This window comes from Carcharhinus amblyrhynchos, chromosome 4, assembly GCF_965287045.1.
Source record: "Carcharhinus amblyrhynchos chromosome 4, sCarAmb.v2.hapA, whole genome shotgun sequence".
NCBI lineage: Eukaryota > Metazoa > Chordata > Chondrichthyes > Carcharhiniformes > Carcharhinidae > Carcharhinus > Carcharhinus amblyrhynchos.
In genome coordinates this window covers 74,617,792-74,635,493 of record NC_137327.1, presented here as the reverse complement: position 1 = coordinate 74,635,493, position 17,702 = coordinate 74,617,792, and the positions used below count along the sequence as shown (strand labels likewise).

Below are 17,702 nucleotides of genomic sequence, written 5' to 3'. Positions count from 1 at the left end.
CCCTGCCCCCGGCAGGGTTTTAAACATTAGCGAGCCCAGACAATACTGTCCTGGGATCACTCATGACATTCAAATCACTATTTTCATATTTTAATCAGCTCACCCTGTTTTCCTGCATGAGGCAGATTATTGCCATAAGAAGTAGCCCGGGAAAACTGCGATCAGCTGGTCATCTTCCGTAATTCCCGTTTCAGGCCGCCTCTCAATATTTCTGGCCTGCCTCACTACTCAAGCAGCATGCTGGGAAAATTGCACTCAATGATTGGAGAGAAGATTGAGAAAGAAATGCCTTGGGTGAGAAAGATGTTGGAGATGATTGTCTGGCTGAAGTTGAGAAATATTGGAATTCAATTGTTGATTGCAAAGAGAGAAACTGATGAGGGAAGAAAAGCTTTTGAAAAATCTTTGCCTATTAGGTACTGAGGTAATTTAAAACATTGCGATAGTTTATTGGCTTGATTTTTAGCAACTCATGGGAAACCATAAGATAAAAGCAAAATATTGTGGGTGCTGGAATCTGAAATAAACACAGAATATACTGGATCAGCTCTGATGAAGGGTCATTCAGACTCAAAACATTGGCTCTATTCTCTCTCCACATGAGACCGGATGAGATTTTCCAGCATTGTCTGTTTTTATATCATGGGGAACCATGTTTTGTGACCAATCAAACTGGAGAAAGTGCATTGAGGAAGGCACCAAACGCATTGCAAGAATGTTGGGAACAAGCAGAGATTAAAACAATCCATCTACCCAACCCGGGACGGCACTACGGCACAATGGTTAGCACTGCTGCCTCACTATGCCAGGGACTGAGTTCAATTCCTGGCTTGGGTCACTACCTGTGTGGTGTCTGCATGTTCTACCCACGTCTGTGTGCATTTCCTCTCAGTCAGAAAGATGTGCTGGTTAGGTGGACTGACCATACTAAATTTTCCCTCCACGTACCCAAACAGGCGCTGGAGTATGGTGACTAAGGGATTTTCACAGTAACTTTATTGCAATGTTAATGTAAGCCTATTTGTGACACTAATAAATAAACTTTTAAACTTTAAACTTCAAGCACCATCAGCCTTGCGTGTGGCAATGTCTACAGATGGTGTTTTGGACTCATCAGCCACCTCTGAACGCACTGAAGTGGAACGGAACCAATCATCCTCGATTCTAAGGGACTGCCGAAAAGAATGCAAGAGGTTCCCTCTCAGTTGTCCACTGTGTCCCATAGATCTGGTGAGTCTGTACTAACCACATGATTGTTAAAACATTGTTGTGCATGTAGTAAGCAGGAACCAATCACTGAGCTTCCAAACCAACTATCACACCGGACAAAATTTCTGCCTCCCTGCTCGCATGAATAGTAAGCGCGTACCCCAAATCCAGCTCAAAGATAATACCACATACTCCTAACAATCTTGGGTCTGCTCTAAACTTCTGAATGTAAATTATATTTTTCATACTGGCACATCCCAACTTCTCATATTTTTACCCGAGTCAATCCTTAACTTTATTCATGTACAGCTGAACATTTACCTAAATCTAAAGTTAGTAGAAAATTCTATCTGTTAATAGTTTGAGCTACTGCACAAAACCCATGCTTCCACAAGATCTCATTCAATCTCTGAAAATGATAGCTGTTATATTAAATTAGAAACATTACTATTTTATCGACTTGTTATTCAATACAGAAGAGGCCATTCAGCCCATCAAATCTTCACCGACAAAAACACATAAAATCTGCACCAATCCCACTTTCCAGCACAAGGCTCATAGCCTTGAATGTATAATATTTTAAATGCTAATCCACTTACTTTTTAATGGCTGTGAGATTTCCTGCCTCTACCACCCTCCCAGGCAGTGCATTGTAGACTCCCACCAAAATGTTTTCCTCAAATTTTCTCTAAACTACCTGCCCCACACTTCAAAGATGTCCCCTCATTATTGACTCTTCAGTTAAGGGAACAGCTGCTTCCTACCCATCCTGTCCACACCATTCATAATCTTATACACCTCAATCACATCCTTCTCAGCCTTCCCTGCTCTAAAGATTGACCTGAGCCTCTCCAACCTCTCCTCATTACTCAAATGCTCCATCCCAGGCAACGTCATGCACCCTCTCTGCGCAATCGCATCCTTCCTCTCGTGAAATAATAACCTAACAAGTGATAGTCATTCTAATAGGGTACTATGTATATTTTCCATGTAATGAGTAGCTTAATATGTTTAAGCCGTTTCTTAAATTCACAGGTATCATGTGACAGCAAGATGTTCAAATTGATCTGTTTACTTTTATAGCTCAGGAAATATTTCATGAAACGTGCAGGTTTTACATAGCTCAATGTTTGGATTTGCCAGTCACAACGTTATTTCAATCTTCTATAAATTGAGATGCCTTCTACACATTTAAAATGAAAATAGCTTTTAAACTATTGTCCATTTTTCTCTCATTCAGACTGACAGCATGAAAATTGACCAGTCGGTCTTGAAACTTGACCCAATAGAAGTTCAGACAGTACCTTTGGGAGTCCTGCTGCATGTTTCATCTGCACCCCACCAACTGAAGCAGTCTGTCCACGGCAGGAGGGTTTGGAAGGAGGTGAACAAGTAATACAGGCTGTAGCCAATGATGCAGTTGTAGTAAATGCCCACAAATGCAGATACAAAGACCATGGTGATGCCCACACCTTTAAATGGATTGAGAAAGCAATTTAAGTTAGAAGATATTCACTTGAACCAATTATGTTTTCATGTATTCAGCTGCTCAGACAAACCAATTTTGTTTCTTTACAGTTATTATATTTGTCTAGAACTGAGCGAGAAGGAAACGAGTGACAAATTTAATTGAGGATGAGGGAGTGTCCCAGTATGAACTGAGAGTGTGTCACAGTGAAAGACTGGGAAATTGGATGGTGTGATTTGTTGGATTTGTTGTGATTTGTTGTGACTTGTGATTTGTTGGAAGGAGTTGCATGGCGCATAGAACTTGCATTGTTTTCTGGACTCGAATAATATCATGGTGAACGAGAACCAATGGGTATTCAGTTGGAAATTTGAAAATGCAGTTGTTAGTAAACTGGGAGGTAATTCTTTATAGAGAAGCAAGTAGGGTTGGAAGGAGGGAAGCAGATGTTAATGAAGAGCGATATAAGGATGTGTGACAAGATAGCCTTATCTATGATGACAGTAGAATGACCACGAAATAACAAGCTTGAGTCACTGGTGGTGAACACATGCAGGTGAATTTACATGGAGGGAGAAATTAAAGGACAGTGGGAGGGCATGAACTTTGAGGAGAGAGCGTACAATGAACTGAGATGGAGACTGAAGGATGAAAAGTTGCTCGGTGAAACATGCAAAAGAAAGCTGTAAAAATGAATCTGTAAGGATACTTGACATAATAGGTGTTTGGTACAGAATAAGGATTTTAAAGACGTGAGAGAGCTGTGACAAAATTAGATGCTTAAAGGTGTTAGGAATGGGTTAACAGAGCTTCCAATTAAGTCCTAATCTGATGTCAATTAATTCAATAGAAGTCAGTGATACATAAAGGGGTCACAGGTGGCACTTTGGTGTTGATGGAAAATAGTATGTGAAGTTGGATCAAAAAAAAAAGGTGTTTTATAAAGAAGCAGAATTTGTATCGATTTTACAGCAATCGAGAAACACAAACAATGGTAGCAGAGGATGGTTGCTAGTTCGAGGTAAAGAGCTGCAAGTTACAACTTTTGAAAAAGAACAAAAGGAAAACTTCACTCAAATTCTAAATCAATAAAGGAGCGAGTAGGAGACAACAAAAATGCTGAATCCAGAATAAAAATATCAGGATATCACTATCCACCATTATTTTCAGAAACTGAACCTTATGACCAATGGAGAAGTCAAATCATTATGTGGACCAAGGCAATTGCTGTGAGGAAAAGAAAACAAGATGTTAGCTTGTTCTTTAATTTATAGAAGTAAAATCAGACGCAAAGTGTTTTCTAAATTGGAGGTGGAACATTTGAACAAGGAAGAAAGCCTGGATAATTTATTAAATTTCATGTATAAGATTTATCAATGGATTCACGAAGGGGAAATCGTGTTTGACGAATTCACTGGATTTTTATGAAGATGTGACTAGTGCGGTAGTCACATCTACCAGGAACCGGTGGATGTGGTGTTTTTAGATTTCCAGAAGGCGTTCGATAAGGTGCCTCACAAAAGGTTGCTGCAGAAGGTTAGGGTACACAGAGTTGGGGATAAGTGTTGGCGTGGATTGAGAACTGGCTATCGAACAGGAAGCAGAGAGTTGGAATAAATGGGTGCTTTTCTGGTTGGCAGTTGGTGACTAGTGGCGTGCCGCAGGGATCGGTGCTGGGGCCTCAACTGTCTACCATATACACAGACGATTTGGGGAATGGAGCTGAGTGTAGGGTAACAGTGTTTGCTGATGACACGAAGATGAGTGGAAAAACGAATTGCGTGGAGAACGCAGAAAGTCTGCAGAGAGATTTGGATAGGCTGAGGACCTGGCAGATGGAGTATAACGTTAGCAAGTCTGAGGTTATCCACTTTGCAAGAAATAATGGTCGGATGGAATATTATTTAAATGGTGAAAAGTTGCAACATGCTACTGCGCAGAGGGACATGGGGGTCCTTGTGCACAAATCGCAAAATCTCAGTCTGCAGGTGCAGCAGGTGATCAAGAAGGCGAATGGAATGCTGGCCTTTATCGCGAGGGGGATAGAATATAAAAGCAGGGAGGTCTTGCTGCAACTGTACAAGGCACTGGTGAGGCCGCAACTAGAGTACTGTGTGCAATTTTGGTCCCTTATTTGTGAAAGGATATATTGGTCTTGGACGGAGTACAGAGAAGGTTCACCAGGCTGAAACCGGAGATGGGGGGGGTTAGCTTATGAGGAGAGATTGAGTAGATTGGGCCTGTACTCGTTGGCATTTAGAAGGCTGAGGGGGGATCTTATAGAGACTTACAAGATAATGAAGGGGCTAGATAGGGTAGAGGTAGAGAGATTCTTTCCACTTAGAAAGGAAACCAGAACTAGAAGGCATAGCCTCAAAATAAGGTGGGGGGGGGCAGTTTAGAACAGAGTTGAGGAGGAACTTCTCTTAAGAGGGTGGTGAATCTCTGGAATTCTCTGCCCATTGAAATGGTGGAGGCTACCTCGTTGAATATGTTTAAGTCACGGGTAGATAGATTTCTGAACGACAAAGGAATTAAGGGTTATGGGGAGCAGGCGGGTAAGTGGAACTCATACACTTCAGATCAGCCATGATATTATTGAATGGCAGGACAGGCTCGAAGGGCTAGATGGCCTACTCCTGCTCCTATTTCTTATGTTCTTATCAAAAGGATGACTTAAGTGCGCATGAAGCCTGGTCAGAATTTGATAGATTTTGGAAATCAGAGGATATTTTTATTGGAGTATGTGATGGCATTTAGTAGACTATAAAAGACTGTAACAACACCGTCTGCAGTTTCCATGTCTATGGTGGCATTTAAGTTACTGGACTGTGCTAAAGTGACCCATATGGATAGGCCCCTGGTTTTGATAGGAGTTAAGTTTGCAGATAATATCTTGTTTGATTAAATGACAAAAGCCTTAAAAAAAAATTGTCAGAGATATTCTATCCCTACAGCTCTTATGACACAAATGGGTCAGTCAATGGTGAAGCAGAAATGTAGAAGATATATTATTAACACGATGGTGAGATTGTGCAGGCACAAGCAGGCTGAGAGTATGGAAGAAGATTGGGACCCAGAAATTACAAGGACAGAAACACCTTTCAATATCTATAGCAGGAGGAAGGACATGGAGAATGGTAACAGGAAAATGAACCCCAGAAATGCCCAGGGTATGATAAATTGGTGTTTCTGGTATGACTCTAAATTTCATTATGCTTTCAACTGTCTGAAATAATTTAATAATATTTGAAGCTATACGTGAAAATGGAGGAATCAGAAGAGAGAAGAGATGGTGACCAGAAAGAAGCATTGTCTTATTCACAAAAAGTTTTACTCCTGCAATGAGAGTTTTGTTTGCACAGTCCTTCAATTGTGCTGTATTAAACAGTGGCTGCCTATCTATCATGTGTGGAATTGACTGGTTAAAATGTTACTGGACTGTTTAAATGCTGAAAATCAGAACAAGATTAAAGAATTTGAAAGTTCCACAAGTTTCAGGTTCAGAGATGATAGCCTGAAGTCACTAAAAAGAATGGTGATCCCTTGCAATATTGCCGGAGTGAATCATTTCATTAATACAGATGTTGAGTCAAGTGAGGTACTTTGCTTCTGAGTCGACCGTTGATGAGTAAAGCACACATAAAACCGGTTAAGAAAAATGATAAAGCAACAGCTCTTGGAAAAACAGCAGACTTACAATTTAGAGTCGGGAAACTTGTATTCCATTAATGAGAAATAATTTTTCGGATAAAGAGGTTAAAGAAATATTATTAGCAGCTGGAAATGGGACTTCAGCTGATAAAAAGCTCATTGTGTTGAAACTGCATAGGCAATTTGTGTATCCATCTTTTCAGCTGCTGAAAATTTTATTAAAAGTTGCAGGGGTAAGAGATGAAGACTATACTAAGCTGATAGAACAGGTCAGTGATTGCTGAGAGATTTGTAGGAACTGCAGAAGGACACCATCACGACCGATAGTAACTCTATCTTTGGCCAGAGATTTTAACAACATTGTGGCCATGGATCTTAAGAACTGGGATAAAGCAAACAATATATTTATTTATTTTGCACTTTGACTAAATCTGGTTGCTAAATCTACAACCAATCATTGCATGTCGTGAAGAAGAGTAATTCTGGATCAGATTATGGAAAAATGGATAGGAACAGGAATGGGCACAGGTAAAGTTCCTGACAGACAATGGGGGGGATTTTTCTAACGATGAGTTTAGGGATATGTGTGAAAACATGAATATCATAAACATAATATGGCTGTGGAAAGCCCATTTAGTAACAGGGTGTGTGAGAAATCATGTTTAATAGATGATATACTGTGGAAAATTTTGGCAGATAGATCAAATTGCAAGTTAAATTCAGCCTTCGCAAGGGCAGTACGTGCAAAGAATTTGTTGCAGATGGTTGGGGAACTACAGTCCCTATGAATTAGGAATCTTAAAATTTCGTCCAGCTTGAATGATCAGCCTCCAGCTTGGGAAGGGACTACAATTAGCTCTGCCTTTTGCTGAGCACTTAAATGCATTGCATATAAGCAGAAGTCTCAAAGAATTCGCAGAGCATTAAGGCACAATGTACGGCCATCAAATACCATTATTCAGAAAAGAGATGTAATGTATTATAAAAAAGATAATAATAATGAAGAGAAAGACCCACATAGGCATAGATGGCAAAACAATTGTTTTGCAACATGGCAATCGGACGATTAGGCTACTTTCATCAAGGACAATGGGTTACAGATTACAAATTTGGAAAGGGTAGACGTACGTGATGAAGAACCAGAGTCATCCATTACTCAAGTATTACAGAATTGAGGATCAGTTAACTGAAGTAAACATGGTGCCTGTACAAGAACACACTACATCTGATAGATTAGAACAGGCCATTTTTCCAAAAGTGGGTGCAAAGGTGACATACTTGCCTGAAGGGTCCAGTCAATGGAAGGATGCAACTGTTATTAGTAGAGCAGGGAAGCCCACTGGGAAGTATAAACTGACTGAATGTACAGAAACGGGGGCGGGGGGGGGGTGGTGTGTCAAAGACTATGGATTGGGAACATGAACTGTAAAAATGGGGGGCTCAGAAATATAGTGTCAGTTCAGATAATAAGTCTGACAGTGAAGAGATCGAGAACTTTTGAAACACCATTCCACAGCAGGAGGGAAAGATCAAGCAGTGGTAGCACAGAACGAGATATCAGATAGGATAGAAGGTGTAGCGTGACAAGCTTGGAATAGGAGTAAGACTGCAAATGCTACCAGGAGTCGAAGCCCATGTGCTTGTGAGATTTTGGTGGTTTCCAACAAATTAGATGGAAGTTATAAAAGATGCCAAACAGCAAGAACTACACAGTTGGACTAAGTTTGGGGGGTACACACAGAGACACCAGATTGGGGACAAAGAACTCGATCTCAGATGAATTTGTATGGAAAAAGTACTCCCTGATGGAACCTATAAAGCAAAGGCCAGGCTAGTGGCGAGGGGGGGGATTTGAAGAAAACTTAGACCAGGCTTAAGGGGTGGATTCACCTATCGCAGGAAAGTTATCTTAAAGATCATCTTGGCTCTATTAGCTACAAAGACTTGGGAATGCAAATCTATAGAGATAAAAGCTACCTTTTTGCAGGGGCATCAGCTTCAGAATCATTTTTCTCCATCCTTTAAAGAGGCAGCCAACACCGAAGGGGTAGTATGGAAGCTAAATAAATGTGTATGTGGGCTAAATGATGCGTCTAGAGTGTGGTATTTTTCGGTAAGGGCAGTTTCGTTAGAATTAGGCTGTTGCCAGTTGAAAGCAGATCCTATGATGTTTTACTGGCACAGTGAAGGAAAGCTTTCTGGTATTTTTATGGTGCACGTCAATTTTTTTTTGTTGGGGTGGTGGTAATAGTAATTTCTGGGCTGAAGAAGGAATTCAGGGTTGGAAGTCAGGCTTCAGGAGCCTTCAAATATATTGGACTGGAAATCGGACAGACTGAGTCAGGTGTCACTCTGTCAGCAATCTTATTCGCTATTGGGTTGATACTTTGCAATCAGTCACGGTAGGGCTTCACAAAAGGACGCAATGGTTACAAAGATGGACAAAGAAGAACTCCACAGTTTGTTTGGGCAACTGCGTAGACAGTCTAGACCGGATGTTAATTTTGATGTCCTAGAGTTGAGTACAAAAACAAATGATCCTATAGTGGAAGACATAATGAGAGCAAACAAAACATTGGTCAAACTAAAAATGCAGGAGTGTGTTTTGAGATTCCTGTTTTTTCGGGTGATCGTACGCACTTGAAACTCATAGTTTACAGTGACACATCCTATGCCAATATGTGGGTTTCAAGCGCAGGAGGTTTTGTAATTCTTTTGGGGGAAAATGTCCCCTTACATGGGGAAACAAAGAAAATAGAGTGGTTAAAAGCACATTGGCTGCTGAGGCATTAAGCCTTGTAGAGGCTGTGGATATGGCCTTTTTAAATATCCCAGATATTAACAGAAATTCTGGGATTAGGGGATTTGGGTAAAATACCCATTGAATGTCACTGACAATAAATCCCTGTGGGAAAAATGTGTACTCCACAAAACATGTAAATGAGAAGATTGAGGATCAACACAGCCAGTTTAAAGCAGATGCTGGATAAAGGGAAAATATCAAAAATTAAATGGGTCGATTAGTAGCTACCAGTTATCTGATTGTTTTATTAAGAGGCACTAGTTCAAAGAAACTTTTGGAAATTAAGGAAGGGCGTATCTTCCTGTGAATGCATGTCCTTTCTAGAAATGTAAAGAAAAAGGGAAATAGTGTGTTTTGTCCTTTTATTTTCTGTGGAAAACCAATATTCATCAAAATATTTTTTCTCCAAGGAAGGAGAGACTGTTAGGAATGGGTTAACAGATCTTTTCAATAAGTCCTAATTTGATGTCAATTCAATAGAAGTCACTGATATATAAAAAAAGGGTCACAGGTGGCACTTTGGTGTTGGTGGAGAATTGTGTGAAGTTGGATCAAAGAAATAAAGATTTTATGAAGAAGCAGAACTCATGTCTCCTTTACTCTCCAGCAACCAAGAAACTCAACCAAAAGGTGTCAGAGAAATAGTGGGTGAAACCAAGGTTTCATTTGCTGATAAGGGTCACTCTGCTACCACAGTGGACTGGATGGGGCATGTTTAGCAGGGAGACTTAAGGGAGAAAGCGTAAGCACTTATCAGCTAAGTTTCTGTCAAGGCCACAAAATTATTGCAAACATTTATAATAAGCTCATGGACAGCTGATCATCTGACAGTACAAACAATGAGACAAGAAACCTGTTATAAACAACAAGGGAAATTGTTATACTTAAATTGCTATAATTTGACTTGTGTTGCTTAAAAAAAAATCATTAACCTTGTAAAATTGGCACAGATCTCCACACTGCAACAGGTCCAAAGCTGGCAAACTGGCCAAAAGAACATTCCAAGAAAAACAGGGGTAGTCCAGCAAATGCCAACATGATTACATAGGGAATAAGAAATGCACCTGGAAAATATAGCAAAGTTTAAAAAGATTGTATGGATCGTTAGGCTGTTTCATACAATTTATGGCTGAACATTTACAACTAAATGGGCTGTTTGTTTTAACACAGGAATGAATTGTCTTCGCAGAAAACAATTACTGTCCACCGTTTTCTTTTTATAAAACAATTGCAATGAACATTCTGATTTACTTCCAACACCCCTGTTCCTTTCACTTGAGAGTCTCAAGCATCACCAAGTTGACACAAAGTGAATGTTCTATTTCAGAACAAGATGATAGTTTACATGGAACTCATTGCAGAATCATTCCTGGAAATGAAAATGCAATCCGTACCCCGGCAGAAACTGCTTCCCTTAATTTTTCACCAAAAATCACGAGTTTGAAAGCATTTAAAATATTATTATAACAAACTTCACCATTAGTTCAGGTAAGCAGACACGTGAGTTCAAATCTCCAGGCAGCGCAAATAACAATGTAGTGAAATAAAAGGTATTACTATAATTTGTCAATGGAAAATTCAAAATTTAACAGATGAGACTTTTTCTCATCTTTTGGATGTTAAGAAAGACTGAAATGCTGCAGTAACTAACCTGCCTGGATTTGTATATGTCATTTAAGATGCATTTACCTTTATTATTATAGGCAGTTCAGTTAATATGCGTACCGTTGACCAGAAACTCAACTGGAATTGTCACAAACAGTGGCTACAAGAGCAGGTCAGAGGTTAGGAATATCGTGCTGAGTAACACACCACCTGACTCCCCTAAGCCTGTCCATCATCTACAAGGCATAAGTCAGGAGTGTGATGAAATACTCCCCACTTGCCTGGACAGGTGCAGTTCCAACAGTAGTCAAGAAACTTGACACCATCCAGGTCAATGCAGCCTGCTTGATTGGCACAACATTCACTCTCTCCCTAGAAGGACAAAGGCAGCAGATACATGGGAACACCTCCACCTGCAAGCTCCCCTCCAAGCCACTCACTATCCTGACTTGGAAATATATCACCGCTCCTTTGCTGTAACTAGGTCAAAATCCTGGAATTCCATCCCTCATGGCATTGCGGGTCAACCCACAGTACGTAGACTGCAGTGTTTCAAGAATACAGCTTACTATCACTTTCTCAAGGGCAATTAGTGATGGGCAATAGTCCAGTCAGCGATGCCCATGAGTTGTGAATGAATTAAAAATCTTTCACGTGGTTTACAAGCGAGGTACCAAGATAAATCATCAAATTTCTTATAAGAACAGTTTATACATTTTGTTATTCCTCCACTTCACAAATCTAGAATTTCACTTAAGATTTATGTGGTAGTTCTATTAAAATTGTAGAGTATATGATGCATTAAGTCTTCTTTACTCTGTTATTTTGAGTGGAAAATAGATGTGAGTATAAGCTGCATTGTACATCTATCTGTTTTCTAGTATAAACAGGAAATAAGAATTTATACCCCTCCATACCTTCATGCAGGACAATCCAATCAGAAGATGAACATTAGACATATTAAATGCAGTGATGTTTATTGCTGAGAAGTTTCTGAGTGACCTAGAGTATGTGCATCGTGTTGGAAGGGAAGTTTATGGGACAGATTCTCTGAATAATTTAAAGGAACTTTCTCATCTTATGGGCATCGTTTGTGCATAAATTGGAAAAGGAAGTCTGATCTGAAGGAATACATATAAGGCAGCTTGTTTTTCTTCAGGTAATTATACACTTACAGACTTCCTGTAATCTGATTTCAAAGGGTGAGACTTGAATCTCATGTTGGAGGAGCTTCTCACCAGCTATTTCTTGTTGCATATAAAGTGGGGAGAGAATAAAGAAAACGGTAGAAAGTTCTGTGTGCCATCTCCAAAGTGATTCAGCTGTCCCTGAGATAATGCAGGGGCTCAACAACTGCTGCCAAGCTGACAGGAATTCATACTTCTGATTTACAGGGAAATTGAGTTCATGATTTAAGTTAATCAGGGAATTGCTCACCTTGTAAAATTCACTATCGACTAACTGAATCAAGTTATTGCGGAATAATGTCTTTTTTTGCAGGTTTGTCATCTATTTCCTTCACTCAGTTTTGTGATTGTGATGAACATCTAATCTGAGCAGATATCCTCAGCTTATAAACCTGAACCCAGGGATAATTGAGAATTTCAAATATTGCATACTGAACATATATATTTTAAAGAAATTCAAAATGAATAATCAATTCTAAAAACTAGCCAATGCTCACTGGATTTTAAATACCATTTCTTCAAAATATCACACTTTTGACTATAAACACTTTGAGAGTTTTTGTGACATGTCAATCTTTTTCGCAAATTTGAATCTCCTTATTTTTTCTGAGTTTGCCAGTACACCTCAAGCAGAACTATAGAACACTACAGCACAAAAACAGGCCTTTTGGCCCTTCTTGGCTGTGCTGAACCATTTTTCTGCCTAGTCCCACTGATCTGCACCTGGAGCATATCCCTCCACACCCCTCTCATCCATGTACTTATCCAAGTTTTTCTTAAGTGTTAAAGGTGAGCCCGCATGTACCACTTCATCTGGCAGCTCATTCCACACTCTCACCATGCTCTGCGTGAAGAAGCCCCCCCCATACCCCAATATTCCCTTTAAACTTTTCCCCCTTCACCCTTAACCCATGTCCTCCAGTTTTTTTTCTCCCCTAGTCTCAGTGGAAAAAGCCTGCTTGCATTCACTCTATGTGTCATAATTTTATACACCGCTATCAAATCTCCCCTCATTCTTCTATGCTCCAGGGAATAAAGTCCTAAGCTATTCAACCTTTCTCTGTAACTCAGTTTCTCAAGTCCCGGCAACATCCTTGTAAACCTTCTCTGCACTCTTTCAACCTTATTAATATCCTTCCTGTAATTAGGTGACCAAAAGTGCACACAATACTATAAATCTGGCCTCACCAATGTCTTCTACAACCTCAGCGTAACATTCCAATTGTTATACTCAATACTTTCATTTAAGCAACTGATTGCTGGTTCCAATTTGTGAGTAAGCTCAGTTTCTATAGATATTAATTGTAAATATTAAAGTCATAGAGTCATAGAGATTTACAGCATGGAAACAGGCCCTTCGGCCCAACTTGTCCATGCCGCCCTTTTTTTTAAAATCCCTAAGCTAATCCCAATTGCCTGTATTTGGCCCATATTCCTCTATAACCATCGTACCCATGTAACTGTCTAAATGCTTTTTAAAAGACAGAATTGTACCCGCCTCTACTACTTCCTCTGACAGCTTGTTCCAGACACTCACTACCCTCTTAAGTGAAAAAATTGCCCCTCTGGTTCCTTTTGTATCTCTCCCCTCTCACCTTAAACCTATGCCCTCTAGTTTTACACTTTTGGGAAAAGGTATTGACTGTCTAGCTGATCTGTGCACCTCATTATTTTATAGACTTCTATAAGATCACCCCTCAGCCTTCTATGCTCCAGAGAAAAACTTCCCAGTCCATCCAGGCTCTCCTTATAACTGAAACCATCAAGTCCCGGTAGCATCCTAGTAAATCTTTTCTACACTCTTTCTACTTTAATAATAATCTTTCTATAATAGGGTGACCAGAACTGTACACAGTATTCCAAATGTGGCCATACCAATGTCTCGTACAACTTCAATAAGACATCTCAATTCCTGTGTTCAATGTTCTGACCAATGACCCTGACCAATATTAATCGCAGATCTGGATATTAAGAAAGAAATGCCTTTCTGCAGCTCGAATGAATGGTGCCCCACACCCCATAATTTACTAACACACACACACACACACACACACACACACATATCACCTGTAGTATATCTCACACTGTATGAGGTAAATGCATGGTATACCTTGCAGAGTACAGGGTAAATGTATAGTGTATCTCAGAGTACAAGGTAAATGTATGGTATATCTCACAGAGTATAAGGTAAATGTATGGTATATCTCACATTGTACAGGGTAAATGTTTAATATATCTCACAGATTACAGGGGAAATGTATGATATATCTTGCAGAGTACAAGGTAAATGTATGGTATATCTTGCAGAGTACAAGGTAAATGTATGGTATATCTCACAGAGTACAAGGCACTTTATATCTCACAGAGTACTGGGTAAATGTATGATATATCTTGCAGAGTACAAGGTAAATGTATGGTATATCTTACAGAGTACTGGGTAAATGTATGATATATCTTACAGAGTACTGGGTAAATGTATGATATATCTTACAGAGTACTGGGTAAATGTATGATATATCTTGCACAGTACAAGGTAAATGTATGGTATATCCCACAGAGTACAGGGTATATGTATGGTATATCTCACAGAGTACAAGGTAAATTATATCTCACAGAGTACTGGATAAATGTATGATATATCTTGCAGAGTACAAGGTAAATGTATGGTATATCTTACAGAGTACTGGGTAAATGTATGATATATCTTGCGGAGTACAAGGTAAATGTATGGTATATCTTACAGAGTACAAGGTAAATGTACGGTATATTTCACAGACTACAAATGGTATATCTTGAACATAAAATAACTGACTCCATCAAACAATATAACTGCTGCCTCCTCACCATGTAACTCATCAAGAGCTGGCACATGGTGATTGTGGTTTTGCTCCCTGCAACGTCACCTTTGAATGGGATGGGGTCGATTGGCTAGTGAGGTTGTCAGTTTGTAGCTCTACCTGCCCCTTCAGCTCATTCCCACCACAAACACTTCTTCCTGTGACAGTGAGTGATCCATTCTGACGTCTTCTCTGCTGCATGGTCTATGCTCCAGCACAGCTAATTACCTTCACTGCATTTGCTTTCCAGCTTTGGGTATGGCTCCTTTACTGGACGAGTAAACCAGAGGTCTGGTCCCACACACCAGCAAAAGCTGAGCTCAAATCCCACTATGGTTGCTTGAGATTTTAACTCATTGTCAATGAAAAGCTAGTATGAGCAAAAGTGACCTTAAAGCTGTTGGATTCTTGTAATATCTCAGTTGCTTTGTTGAGGTCTTTAAGGCGAAAGCAATATATGTGACTCACTCCAGTTCTTTATTGACTGCCCACTTTAGTGGCCTTGCAAGCTCCCAGTTGAGTAAGGCAACATTATCGCAACCTTCCACTTCGGGAAAGAGTCTGTGTTAGTCTTCCAGGGGGAGGGGAAATGGAACCTGGGTCCCTGTTGAATGTGAGTGCAGCTGTAACATTCTCAACAATACTTTCATTCACGCTGCTACCAAACCTCGGAGGAAGCAAAGGTAATGGTTCTAAGACAGAGTCAGGAATTTACATACATAGAAACATGGAATCATAGGAGTTAGGAGCAGGAGGAGGCCATTCAGCCCTGTGAGCCTGCTCCGCCACTCGTCATGATCATGGCTGATTGTCCAATTCAATAGCTTAATCCTGATTTCTCCCCACAATCTTTTATCCCATTCACCTAAGTGCTATATCCAGCTGCCTCTGCAATATTCTTAATGTTTTGGCATCAACTATTTCCTGCGGTAATGAATTCCACAGGCTCACCACTCCTTGAAATGTCTCCTCATCTCCATCCCAAATGGTCTACCCTGTATCTCAGACTGTGACCCCTGGTTTTGGACGCCCTCACTATTGACAACATCCTTCCTGCGTCTCAGAGTATAAGGTAAATGTATGGTATATCTCACAGAGTATAAGGTAAATGGTATAAATGGGTGCTATTCTGATTGGCGGTTGGTAACTAGTGGAGTGCCGCAGGGATTGGTGCTGGGGCCTCAACTATTTAAGAAAGGCCAATGTACCAAAAGCACTCTTTACGACCCTATCTACCTGTGATGCCACTTTTAGGGAAATATCTGTATTCCCACATCCCTCTGTTCCACTGTATTCTTCAGTGTCCTACCATTTACCTTGTAGGTTCTATCTTGGTTTGTCCTTCCAAAGTGCAATACCTCACTTGTCTGCACTAAACTCTATCTGCCATTCTTCAGCCCATTTTTCTAGTTGGTCCAAATCCCTCCACAAGCTTTGAAAACCTTCCTCATTGTCCACTGCACCTCCAATCTTTGTATCATCAGCAAATTTGCTGATCCAATTTACCACATTATCATCCAGATCATTGACACAGATGACAAACAACAATGGACTCAGCATGATCCGTGTGGTACACCACTCGTCACAGGCCTCCACTCAGAGAAGCAATCATACTGACAGAGGAACACAGAAATACTACAGCACAATACAGGCCCTTCGGCCCACAAAGTTGTGCCGAACATGTCCCTACCTTAGAGATTACTAGGCTTACCTATAACCCTCTATCTTACTAAGTTCCATGTACTTATCTAAAGTCTCTTAAAAGACCCAATCAAGTCCACCTCCACCACCGTTGCTGGCAGCTCATTCCACACACCCACCACTCTGAGTGAAAAACATACCCCTGACATCTCCTCAGTACTTACTCCCCAGCATTTTAAACCCGTGTCCTCTTGTGGCAATCATTCAGCCCTGGGAAAAAGCCTCTAACTATCCACTCAATCAATACCTCTCAACATCCTTTACATCTCTATCAGGTCACCCCTCACCCTTTGTCTCTCAAGGAGAAAAGGCCGAGCTCCTTCAACCTATCATCAGGAGGCATACTCCCCAATCCAGGCAACATCCTTGTAAATCTCCTTTGCACCCTTTCTGTGGCTTCCACATCTTGTAATGAGACGACCAGAACTGAGCACAGTACTCCAAGTGGGGTCTGACCAGGGTCTTATATAGCTGCAACATTATCTCTCGACTCCTAAACTACCTCTCCATGTATACCCTGCGACTGAACCTTCCTAACTAACCTCCCATGTTGGACCTTGTCAAAGGCCTTACTGAAGTCCATGCAGACAACATCCAGTGCCTTCCCTTCATTCACTTTTCTGGTAACCTCCTTGAAAGACTCTAATAGATTGGTTAAACATGACCTACCATGCACAAAGCCATGTTGACTCTCCCTAATAAGTCCCTGTCCATCTAAATGGTTGTAGATCCTATGTCTTAGTACTCCTTCCAATAATTTACCTACTACTGACATTAAACTTACTGGCCTATAGTTTCCTGGATTACTTTTTGAGCCTTTTTTAAACAATGGAACAACATGAGCTATCAACATCCCTTACTATTCTTCTGCTCTTAATATACTGTAGAAGCTCTTAGGATTATCCTTCACCTTGACTGCCAAAGCAACCTCATGTCTTCTTTTAGCTCTCCTGATTTCTTTCTTAAAAGTAGTTTCTTGCACTTTTTATACTCCTCAACCACCTTATTTGCTCCCTGTTGCCTATACACGTCACACATCTCTCTCTTCTTCTTTATCAGAGTTCCAATATCCCTTGAGAGCCAAGGTTCTTTATTCTTATTCACTTTGCCTTTAATCCTGATAGGAACATACAAACTCTGCACTCAAAATTTCTCCTTTGAAGGCCTCCCACTTACCAATCATATCCTTGCCAGAGAACAGTCTGTCCCAATCCACGCTTTTTAGATCCTTTCTCATT

General features: G+C 40.3%; 1 protein-coding gene across 1 annotated transcript in view; it reads right to left on the bottom strand.

Annotated features, from left to right (window-relative positions):
• Positions 1-17,702, bottom strand: part of LOC145342636 (sodium- and chloride-dependent neutral and basic amino acid transporter B(0+)-like) — a 68,870-nt gene that overhangs the window by 40,297 nt on the left and 10,871 nt on the right. Inside the window, exons 3-4 of the mRNA XM_080188182.1 lie at positions 10,067-10,198; positions 2,514-2,681 (exon numbers count right to left, since the gene is read on the bottom strand). Of these exons, the coding sequence (XP_080044308.1) occupies positions 2,514-2,681; positions 10,067-10,198 (300 nt within the window). The remainder of the gene's footprint in view (positions 1-2,513; positions 2,682-10,066; positions 10,199-17,702) is intronic.